The sequence below is a fragment of the Abramis brama genome (assembly GCF_963993115.1).
Source record: "Abramis brama genome assembly, chromosome: 4".
In the NCBI taxonomy this organism is placed as follows: Eukaryota; Metazoa; Chordata; class Actinopteri; order Cypriniformes; family Leuciscidae; genus Abramis; species Abramis brama.
The window spans coordinates 16,056,862-16,069,095 of NC_139966.1; the positions used below are offsets into that span (position 1 = coordinate 16,056,862).

At 36.5% G+C, this 12,234-nt stretch overlaps 1 protein-coding gene across 6 annotated transcripts in view; it reads left to right on the forward strand.

The window, feature by feature from the left end:
- The first annotated feature begins 575 nt into the window (after positions 1-575).
- Positions 576-12,234, forward strand: part of LOC311081732 (membrane-spanning 4-domains subfamily A member 4A-like) — a 191,321-nt gene continuing 179,662 nt past the window's right edge. The window contains exons 1-10 of one of the 6 annotated variants that reach the window (XM_084112355.1): positions 576-697; positions 804-845; positions 1,115-1,212; positions 1,958-2,138; positions 2,321-2,431; positions 2,524-2,598; positions 4,125-4,253; positions 4,706-4,819; positions 5,128-5,190; positions 5,351-6,299. In XM_084112355.1, the coding sequence (XP_083968481.1) occupies positions 1,983-2,138; positions 2,321-2,431; positions 2,524-2,598; positions 4,125-4,253; positions 4,706-4,819; positions 5,128-5,190; positions 5,351-5,443 (741 nt within the window). In that variant the 5' untranslated portion in view covers positions 576-697; positions 804-845; positions 1,115-1,212; positions 1,958-1,982 and the 3' untranslated portion in view covers positions 5,444-6,299. Of the gene's footprint in view, positions 698-800; positions 846-1,114; positions 1,213-1,957; positions 2,139-2,320; positions 2,432-2,523; positions 2,599-4,124; positions 4,254-4,705; positions 4,820-5,127; positions 5,191-5,350; positions 6,300-12,234 lie in introns of those variants that run through there. The other 5 variants (XM_084112356.1, XR_014605993.1, XM_084112353.1 and 2 more) reach the window with 5 other exon arrangements.

The window sequence follows — 12,234 nt, forward strand, 5'->3', positions numbered from 1 at the left end:
ATATTGGATGATTTTTAGCAATGTAATGTGAATGGCACAAATGGCATTTATAGTCCGTATCTAATATTTCCCAATGTCTTGTACCTTTGATGGTGTTAAACATGGTATAATGTGGATGGGAATATGAATGGAAATGATATGCAGATGATGTTATGCATAGTGAAACTAGGCACTGTAAGCTCCATGTATGGTTATTTCGGGGAGGGGACGGGGATTGAGATGCACGTACACACAATCTTCCGCTGACTGGGATTTTTGAGCAGGTTCTGGCATACGCATGGTTTTATAAATCTGAAAACTTTTTGTGCGTATGCAAACTTTTAGTATGAAATCTACAGAAAGTTTTATAAATGAGGCCTCAGCTCAGTGAATATCTGTCTCATCTCCTGCTTGTGTGTGATAGTATGGTTTTAGACTGTCAGATGTTTAACTCTCAGGGATACCTTATGATGAGTTTGAGTCTGTGATGCACTAGTGTCAGGTCTTTTGTTAAGTGTCTTGTATTTTGTATCTTTTATGATTTCCTGTCCTTTTGTAGTCTTTTACTTGGTCTTTGTAGTTCTTCCACTGTTTTCCCACCCTAAATTCCCCCAAGTGCTCCTTGTTTTCCCTCTTCTAGTCGTGTTTTTTGAGCCCTGTGTTTTCTATTGTCTGGAAGATCCAGCTTCCTCACTTCGTTTTTAACAGCATACTAAAGGTAATGAATCCGGCTTATATGCCCATAATTAACACAAATGATACAGTATGATGCAAAAACAAGTAAGTCAATTCGTTTTCTCATTTTTTTCTCTATTTTTTAGAAGTTTTGAACTACTGATTATTGGGCCAAATTTGTTCCAAATAAGGTAAGATTAATGGTTTTGACTGTGCTTATCATTGTTGTGTCACATGTTTTGTACAATATTTACTAGTCTGTTTCCTAACCAGCATGCAGATTATATAAAATACAACAAAGACAAATTAAGTAAGATTTAATTTAATATTATTGTTATTGTGAAAAGAGATTATATTACAGTAGTGCGTCAGGCTTGATTTCCTGGAAACAGTGTGTAGCTTTGCCACCCCTCCTAACCATCTGAGCTCCACCCACTTTAACTTTCATTCTGGGAAACAGTATTACACCACAGAATGCGTTATCTCAGAGGAGTGAACTATAAGAACACACAGCAAAGTAGGAGAAACCAACTGAAGAGTGCATCGTTTCCTCCCCTGGTAAAACAAATTAGATACTACTTTTATACAAATTATTATCTTTGCATTATGTCTAAAATTTTATTAATGAGTAGATTATTACTTTATTTAGTAATGTTTGGATTTATAACGGCAGTAGGGCACTTTTGTTAAAGGGTTACTTCACCCAAAAATGAAACTTCTGCCAGTAATTACTCACCCTCATGTTGTTCCCACCCCGTAAGACTTTTGTTTTACAAAATAAGTTTTACTCTAAAACTGCAAGAAAACCAAAGCCGCAAATCTGAACAAGTTGTGATCCAAATTTTAGGTTGATATCTCAAAAATTAGCTTTCAGTAAGTTTGTTTGGCGCAGTAACACACTTTTTCACTAGATGACAGCCAAGCTCTATTACTGACCATATAAGGGCGCCTCCATTTCCATATATGGTTTGAGTGATCCCATCTGAACTATATATTTCCATAATTTTCATAAAATGCATGAAGTTGTCATCCTATCCAGAAGTAATAAGGGCGGTTTGGCAGTATTTGATTTGTATTCAACCTATAAAGTAAAGCAATAAAAAACATGTATGTGCATTATAGCTCAACACTGCATACCAAATCAAGAATCCATCATTTTTTTCTGTATATTTAAAACATTTTCAGACCTTTTTTTCCTCATAAAATTGAATTGGTGTTATCTTTTGAACTCTTGCCATGAAAACAAACTGAGGTTTCTCATTCTTATTCTTCACATGTTTTTACATGTCTTTATTTTGTACAGATCAATTTCAGTTTCGGAAAGAAGAATGTCTAGTACCGTCATTCCCACAAACTCGTCGACGCTGATCATCCAGTTTCAGGCCCCAGAACAAACGGCTCCAGCGACTGTTTATGTGCCACAGACAGCTTCAGCTCCTCAAGGACTTCAGGCTTTCCTGAAAGGCCAACCAAAAGCACTTGGGGTGAGAAATCTTTCAATAAAATTTATTTGTATACGTGTGAAGGAAAGGTACGGAAAAAAAAATCCCAAAAAGCATTAGTACAAACATTAACAAACTGTTGTGCAGATCTGGCAACCCTGCTCAGCTAATAACTGTGATTCACTATCCCCTGCAATAAGTGCCTGTTTTCTGGTCTTCCTCAGGCTGTCCAGATAATGATCGGCCTGCTGATTCTCCTGTTGGGAATCGTGTCTACAGTCAATGCAGATTCCATCTTTGTCTTCAGTGGTATTCCTTATTGGGGATCTCTCATTGTATGCAAACAATATACAACTTAAGTACAGTTCAGTCTTTTCTAACACAAGCTAAATATTCTAACAGAAGAATCCTTTCTCTCTCCTCTCAGTACATTATCGCAGGATCACTCTGCATTGCTGCAGAAAATAAAATCCATGGCAAAGGCTCCTCCAGTTTGTGTTTGGTATGCGCACATCATTGTTATTTTGTTATTTTTATACCCATATATATATACGAGGATGATATGAAAACACCAACAAACAACAAACATTCATAACACTTCACTTTTTCCACATTTTGTTATGTTACAGCCTTATTCCAAAATGGATTAAATTCATTATTTTCCTCAAAATTCTACTAATAATACCCCATATAATGACAACGTGAAAGAAGTTTGTTTGAAATCGTTGCAAATTTATTAAAAATAAAAAACTAAAAAAAATCACATGGACATAAGTATTCACAGCCTTTGCCATGTCACTCAAAATTGAGCACAGGTGCAATCCTGTTTCCACTGATCACCCTTGAGGTGTTTCTACAGCTGGATTGGAGTTCACCTGTGGTAAATTCAGTTGATTGGACATGATTTGGAAAGGCACACACCTGCCTATATGTGACCCTGGATCACAAAACCAGTCTTATGTTGCACAGGTATATTTGTGGCAATAGCCAACAAAACATTGTATGGGTCAGAATTATAGATTTTTCTTTTATGCCAAAAATCATTAGGATATTAAGTAAAGATCATGTTCCATGAAGATATTTTGTAAATTTCCCACCTTAAATATATAAAACATTTATTTTTGTGAATGGATGCAGCACTATCGCCAATAGAAATGGACAACTTTAAAGGCGATTTTCTCAATATTTCGATTTTTCTGTACCCTCAGATTCCAGATTTTCAAATAGTTGTATCTCGGCCAAATATTGTCCTATCCTGACAAACCATACATCAATGGAAAGATTATGTATTCAGCTTTCAGATGATGTATAAATCTCAAATTTAAAAAAATTACCTAAAAGACTGGTTTTGTGGTCCAGGGTCACATATAAGGTCCCACAGTTAACAGTGCATGTCAGAGCACAAACCAAGCCATGAAGTGTCTGTACAACTCTGAGACAGGATTGTGTCGAGGCTCAGATCCATTTTGGATTAAGCCCATAACATAACATATAACATAACATAACAAAATGTGGAAAAAGTGAAGCGCTATGAATACTTTCCGGATGCTCTGTAAATGGTTAATTTGATTGACTATGCATAAAATCCATAATATTCTCATAAAGATCAATGAAGTCTAATCAAAATCTAATCAGTTTGCAAAGAAATCGGTGATCTCCAAGTTACCTTTAGTTTTACATGATACAGAAAACATGTCAAGTATCCAGACATGAATGAATGTATTGCTATTCTATTAAAATGAAGACAATATTATTTGTCTATTGTAAAATAGTACATAGAAGAATAGTTCCACACACAGACACCCGTAATATATTTGAAATTATAAGACTTTCATTATATTTGAAGAGAGAAATTGCCATTGTATACTTGTACTGTCTTCATGAGTCATTTGTACTTGGGCCCGATAATTGCAACTTTTTTTTATAGTGCTCCATATATATTGTTTCTTGATCTGCTTTAACACACTGGGTAAAGTGCTTTCTAATTTATTAACTTGTTTTTTTTTGTTATTGTTTTTCTGTCTATAGGTGAAAGGTTCACTTGGAATGAACATCTTAAGTGCTATAACTGCAGGCATTTCCATTATTATTCTTTCAGTGGAGTTGGCTGTAGGATATATCCCTTACTGCTATGGATATGACTGTTATAATTACAAGGTATGTTAACAACTTTTCTAGTCACAATTTTACTTGCATTTAATAGAAGAATTTAATAGACCACTTATTGTTACAGATAATTTACGTCTTGATATTAACACCCGCCAAATGCGTGTGTATTTCAGCAGTGGCGTGTTACAGTCACTCCTACTAGCCGCTTCGGCGGACTGAATTTTATATACACATTTTTCAATTGAAGTCTTTTAAAAAGTCATCTGAAATAATAAACTAAGTGCAATGTAGTGGTCAAAAATAGTGTTAAAAAAAAGTTTAAAAAAGTTAATGTCAAGCCCTGTTTACCAAGAAGGCTTTGACATTATACATTAAGTTTGATTTGTTATAATACCATATGAACCTCAAGGATTGTACATTCTGCACTTGCAGCCAGCGTATGAGTGAGTAACTATCATTTATTTTATTGATATTTGTGGTAATGATGAGTGTTTTCTTAGACCCTCTTCCGGGGGATCCGTGGTGTGTCCTTGGTATTGACTATCCTTCAGTTTATCATCTCCATCGTTCTGTCAGCATTTGCCTGTAAAGCCAACGCCTGCTGTTCTCCACAGGTGAGTGATGCGTTCAGGGCTAGAAGCTGAGTGGCCGCTATGGTTGCTAAGCAGTTGCTAGGGTTTTCTTGGTGGTTGCTAGGACATTGCAGATTGACAGAAAGACGGGTAGTTTTTCAATTTCTATTGTTTTCAATAATCTGCACAAGTTTCGACACCAAAATATTTCAGCAGGATTTTTGTCTTTTCCTTTTTCCATTTGAAATACAGTGTTGTCTATAAACCTGTAATACTAGAACTGTCATCCAATGTTATTAAATTTATATTGCAGTAAGAAGGTATAAAATGCAACATGTATTTTTCCAAAGGTGCTGAATGTTCACCAAGTTGTTATTCCACAGTCCTATGCCTTTAGACCCAATCCATCAGAGGTAAGAGAAGCTTGTAGCACCAGTCTAATGGGACTTTGTGGAAAATATAATATATTTATATATATGTGTGTGTGTGTGTGTGTGTGTGTGTGTTCAAGAATTGATTAGAATGATCAATAAATAAGCATTAAAGCTGATTGCATACCTGTTTTTCCTGCAGGTACCTCGGGTGAGCGACTCCTCCGTGAATCACAATCCTGCAGATGTTCCCCCACAATACAGTGAATGTGCTGATCCTAAATATGAATATTAAAAAGTGGACAGAGCTGTGGTCCTGCTGTTGGGTTTGATGCTTTCACAGGACACACGGGTTCTTCCAGTGATTCAGGTCTTGTCCACACTAATACGTTTTAGTCTAAACACATCTTTTTCTCTAATACGTGTGGCATCTTTAAATGCTGTTTAAACTTGTGACAATTTTTGATAAATAACATTGTTGTTAAAAAAAAGAAAAGGCATATTTTTCTCTCTGTTTTGTCCTTTTTTATTAATAAAAAACATTCTCCAAAGAGTCACAGCCTATTACAAGGCAGGCTATCTTTTTCTTGAGGTATGTTCATCCTAGCCACTAGGTGTCACTAATAGGACCCCATGTTTAGAGTCAAAAGGGGAAGTAGTAGAAGGAAAATTATACCACAGCACACCTTCACCTGTTCACTGCTGTCGTGGAAAATCCTGACTTGGGAAACTTATTGTTTGCTGCCCAAATGTAAGTGCTGTTATATCATGTTTTGATTTTTGGAATATCTTTGATTTAGGTGGAGACCTGTTTCTTGTAAATAGTTTGTTTGTTTGTTTGTTTATGGATGAGTTGATTTGTTGTATTTCTTTTTCTTGTAGAGGATTTTTTGTGCTATTATGATTCTGCTGGACTACTTACCAGAAGAACAATTTCATTGACTGTCTTTGGAGGCAGAAATGCCCTTATCCAAAGAAAGACATTATGTGACCATTTAAAGACTAATGACCAAGTCTGGTCTCATCCTGTGGGAATTGACATTGACTCAGTATCCTCTTTGCTCACCTACAGTTTTGATTTGGACAGTTTATTTGGCTGATGATTGTTTGGCACATGCTTGTGTCTATACTTCAATACATGTTTAAAAAGAGTTTATGCTCATTTGAGTGTTTATTTCCATTACTTTTTTGTTTGATTTCTTGAAAAACGTTATATCCTTCACAGGTCTTGTTTTGCAAATATGATCCCCCCTTTTTCTTATAACTCATCAGTTCTAAATAGCTGGGACAGTTATAGGATGAATTTGAAAACACCGTTTTCGCGTTGTAGTGTGGACTGTCAAAACTTTAGTCATGTGACGCATATTCATGTTTATACCAGTTTATACCAGTATTGTGCCTGTTATGTACGATTCACTTTCACACTGTTGCTAAAATGTTACTTTACACACTCTTCATATCACAGTCCTGCAAGGAAGACAGAAAATGTACTTGCATTTGCTGTTCTTCAGTAAAACATGAGAGCAGTCTCGCTTTAGACCAAACATATAATGGTGACTGAACACAGCCGCGTCCAAATGATCTGAGGGCGCGGGCGGGTATAGATATGTACACTAGACGTCGCCTTGGCTACTGCAGTTCATTGGAACGAAACCGTAGCCAAGTGACATCTAGTGTATATATCTATACCCGCCCGCGCCCTCAAATCATTTGGACGCGGCTGTGTTCAAGAGGTAACAACGATATAAATACTGTTCGTTTTCTCACACAAACCGCTCGTTTCGTGTCTTAGGCCATCAATGTGTACTTACGATGGGGAATTGTTTAATTTGGACGATGGGGAATTGTTTTAATTTGGACTTTGTGCATGCTCTTTGAGACAGTGACCATAGACCTGCATGAAATGACTGACAGACAAATACGGTTTGACCTAAAAATATCAAAATTGAAACTACTGCGGAAAAAAAGACACCTACATCTTGGATGCCCTTGAGGTAAGCTAAAACATACCAAAATTTTATTTCAAAGTGAACTATCCCTTTAAAGTGAATTTCGTTTTGTATTAATTGTATCTTAATTTTAATCAATGTTTCATCAACCAATTGCCTGGATTTAATAAGAAGTAAATATAGCAGACATTAGATAATCAGGACACGAAGGGCGCCAGCGCGTGAACTGGAGCTGGTCTCATAAATGAACGCCAGTTTCACACATACTCTGTTTGCAGTGCGTATGTGCGTTTTTTTTTTCCGTACCCATGTTAACAGGTTAGAGCTTTCACACTGCGGTCCGTTTATCCGTTCCAGTTGCGGTGCGTATACAGTGCAGAGATCATTTCCGCACCAAGTCTATTTCTGCTGTGCTGCAAACGCTGCATTAAAGTGACAGCGCATGTTTCGTGGTCAAAAGAGGTCACAGATTGAGCTGAAAATGTAGTAATTTTACCATAAATGCATTTAATTAAATAAAATGTAGTAATACCATCATAAATGTATTTAATTAAATACTGCTTTTTTTCACAGTCATCTTTTTACTTTAAGACCGGGGTAAAGCAATGAAAACTAGGCCTACAGTTTACTTTAACAAGGCGAAATAATGAACAACACTCGTCTGATTCGTGGAGGTTGAAAAACAAGTTATTTGTGGCATGCAAGATTTATTGTATTAAAATGTAAAAGTTTTAATTTAAAATGTTTGCAATTTTAATAGCCTACATGTTAAATATGTTACAACTTGCTTGAACAACTTAATATAGAAGTAATGCATTGATTAATACGTTGTTTAAATTGTTTAAACTTGAATATGTCTATTAACCCCCTGAGGTCGGCAATCACGCCGGCGTGATCTGCTCGTTTTTTTATATCAGTGCAAAATACTCTGTTGATTTTGATTTTACATACTTGTGTTGTACATCATTCAAAGCTGTTAAATGTTTTCTTTTATTTGTGTACACTCATAATAAAAACAAAATGTTGTGTTTTCCGTAAAACAAAGAAAATAAACATGATGCGCGTTCTGCCGTCTCTCTCAATGTGAAACTCTGAAACGCGACAGAAAATGACCTGTAACTCAGCGAATGTTTGTCACACAGACTTAAAACGCATGTCTATACAACGCTTGGAATCTCTATTTTTAAAGTATGTAAATTATATAAAAAACAAATATTATATTTTTAAGTAATCCATACGAAAGCAGCGGCATGTACAGTTTCTCAAACACGTCCTAAATAACTATAATGTGACCACACCCACGCGCGCATGAGCGATTGACATGCAAATGATCCATGCGGAGAAACGCAGACCTGTAAACGCCCCATCACCTCAAAACAAAGAATCAGAGACTTCAGTAACTTACTCCTTTCTGCTTTCATCGAGTTGGAAGACTGTAAGCTGTGCTGTGCTGTTTACCTTGAATTTACCTCGGATTTACCTCGGAAGAACGCGATTTGAAGATGAGACGAGTTTTAAGGTAAGACATGTTAAACTGGTCGTGCCAGATTAAAATGTATGTTATGAAATGAGTTTGGAGTAAAAACATGAACTAAGCCTAATGTCATATATGTAGCCTACATGTATATATAGACAGAAACATGAAATGTGAACTAGAATGGTAGGCAACCTTTCAGTGCTTGTATACATGTTCGACACGAGGATGTTTTTATATTCTATAATAAAACACAGCATGGTAAAAGTAGGCATATATATATATATATATATATATATATATATGTATGTATATGTGTGATGTGTGTGTGTGTGTGTGTGTATGTGTATTCTGTACATTTTAAAAAGCTATTTTAACCTGAAAAATCTAAAATGTATTCCCCAAATTGTGCAGCATAGTTTCTCTTGATATCAGCATGTTCACAGCTGTTTTGTTGTTGTTGTTGTTTTTAGAGGAACAAGATGTCACTGAATAAGTCCTGCTGACTTCAACATTCACATAAGTCTCCATACATGAACATGCTAAAGTGAAAAATCAAACACCATGGAAATGTAAGGTATGTACTATGTTTCAGGAATGGCACAAAGGTGTGTGACAGTTCAAGTCTCTGTCTTTAGTTCAGTGTGTTAAATAATGTGTTTTTTTTGTCATTTGTGTATCTTTGGATTATGTTGTGTTGTAAATAAATTAAAAACAATCAAAAAGCCATTCTTTTTTAAATCTCCTCATTCTTTGTGCAAGGTTGCTCAGAATGATAGGGGCCTGATAGCTCCTAATAGGGCCGTTAGGGGAGGTTCTTTGTCTTTCTCAGGTGAGAAAAGCTTACATATTAATGAGCTCCCGCATAGAGCTTTTTCACACAAAACACGTCGTAAAAATTTTAAATCAATATATTGTCTTCTCTGAATGAGCAGTCAGGGTGATTTTCACATAGTTTTGAAGCAAATATTCTAGGCTACGTCATACAATTTTCAAAAGTCTTATGAAGAAATAATCAGTATGGGTTTCATGAGCTTATTTCAGTGACAATTGTTTTTTGTTTTTTCACAAACCACGCATAAATGTTATTATCTCAAAACTACAAACTTTTATATACTTGCTGCTGATATATTATTGTAGCAGAGTTTGTGCTGAATACAGTGTAATCAGACTTTAGCCATGAAAATGTCACAAGAAATAAGCACAAATGTCAGAGCATGTCAGAACACCTCCAGGGCCCAGAAAACAGCTCAGACCCCAGAGGGTTAAAGAATGTATATGTGTAGGCTACAAAGAAAATTGCACCGTGACAACTTTTTTTAAATAAAAGTTGCTGAAAACTTCTGGGTTTGAAATACAAATATTGTGTATGTGTTTGTGGTACAGCCGCGGATCAGTTACGCACTGCAAACACATCATATGTGAAAGCACTATAGCGCGTGCTGCTCCTGTACTGCATACGCACTGCACACGGAGTATGTGTGAAACGGGCGCTCAGCGTATAAGGTAGTAGGCCCTACTTGCCTCACAGACATGTCTACTTTTAAACAGAACAATTCAACACGAAAGAACTGCTCTCTACATATGTAATCCGTATGAAATGTGCATTTCTCTCTGGCGCGTTCACTAGGCTACTGCGAAGATCGCGAGTCAGCATCGTCAACTTCATCTTTGTAGCAGACACTGACAAAGAAAACACTTGTTTAAACAATTCAAATATCTCCTTTCTATATTTGACATATTCAGAATTACTTTTGCCGGTTCTTTGTGACAGCTTTTAGGTGCTTTATTGGCATACGCATCACCGCACCCCCACCCCACAAGAATAGGCCTGTTTATTAAGCAGGATTTGATGGCCAACACTTATAAAATGCAATTCATTGTGGAAGTAATCCAAGTATTCAGAATACATTACTCAGATTGAGTAACGTAACAGAATACGTTACAAATTACATTTTTGGGCATGTATTCTGTATTCTGTAACGGAATACATTTTGAAAGTATCCTTCCCAACACTGTTGGTTAATTGTCTAATCATGTTTAACGGTGTGTCTTGTTTAGTGATTAGTCCTTAGGCTTGTTGGACTTCATACAGCTCTGCACAGACCGATTGCCGGTTAGAAATTTTGTCCGACTTGATACAGTGCCGACGCCACGTGACGTACGCCATCAAAGTACCGCGAGAGCGATTCGAGAGTAGCCGGAGAACTCAGCCAGTGCAGCTTCTCAAGAGCGGCTGCACAAGCTCTGATGACAACGATCACGTGTGTGTCTGTGTTTATTCTCACACCTTTAGTTCCACTAAAGCTCACAAATCAGTTTTTCATAACAGTAAACACTCTTTTCATGTAGTCGCAATGTTATATTGTGTCATGTTTATCAAAATAAAACTGACTAAAAAACCTAGACTCCACTACATTGATAGTAGCTATAAGCTTATGTTGAACTTTATTCTTGTTCAAACAGACGCTGTATGAAGCAGTACATAAAGTATTGAATGAAAATGTTTCTGAAACATCTGTGTATTTGGCAAATATTGCATTTATTTCACTTCAGCTGTGGTAAAATATGCTAACACAGCGCTAGCGGTCACTACGGAAGCCAGAAAGTGTCTGACTTCACATCACTGTTTGCAGCTCCTCCCCGTCTGTACGCGGCTACTCTCACTGATCGGTTACATCCAGCCGCAGCCGATGTCCAACACACCTCTTGTATGTATTGTATGTTTGCCATGTGTCCTTGTCAAGTATTGTTTGTGTAACTGCTGTATGGTGAGTTTTTAAGTCATGTCAAGTCGAGTTTTGCTTAGTCAAGTATTTGTTTTGTATTTTGATTAGTGGTGGAAGATAAAAAGTGATGCAGATTGACGCGAGACAGTGCTTTCGTGTTAATAGCTCCTAAAAGAGAATTTAAATAATCTAAAAATAGATTATTTTGGTAGTGGTGGGCAGATCGAGGCTTCGTGAAACAGTTGAAGCAAATATACTGTATTGTGTCGAGGCTTCGAAACAATTCGACACCCGTCTCCACGGTGACCCCTAGTGGTCAGAACAGTGTAAATGCAACAAAACCCTGGCAAAACATGCATAAAAACACCTTTTACAAATCTATTGCAGATTTTATTGACAGTAAAATCTTTCAAATGCTATTATCTAATCATCTAATGAGATTATCAAGTGTCTATATGTTCTTTCATCAATTGTCAGGGTTTGTTTTGTTTGTCTCAGCTATGACTAAACAGATTTATAAGAGACTATTGACTACCATTATTCATTTTAATTATACTATGTCTAATTAAAATGTCTAAAAATGTATAAAACTGATCAGAGATCAGGTAAAACCCACAGACACGTGTTCAGTGGTTATCATGATTAATGGGTTGACAGAGATCATCGCCCCCCAGCGGTGAACCACTGAAATTTCGAAGTGTTTGGAAACGTGTAGAAAGAGTTGTGATGTAATGAAGCCTTGTTTACTGAAATCACGTGACTCTGGCAGTTTGATACACGCTCCAAACCATTGATTCAGTACAAAATATTCGTAAAGGTTTCGAAGCATCATGAAGCAGTGTTTTTAAATTGCCATGACTAATTTTGATCACGTTTGGATAAACTGCACTTGTGTTCTGCAACTCGCCTCCAGTGGATTTACAGTTTAGCTCCA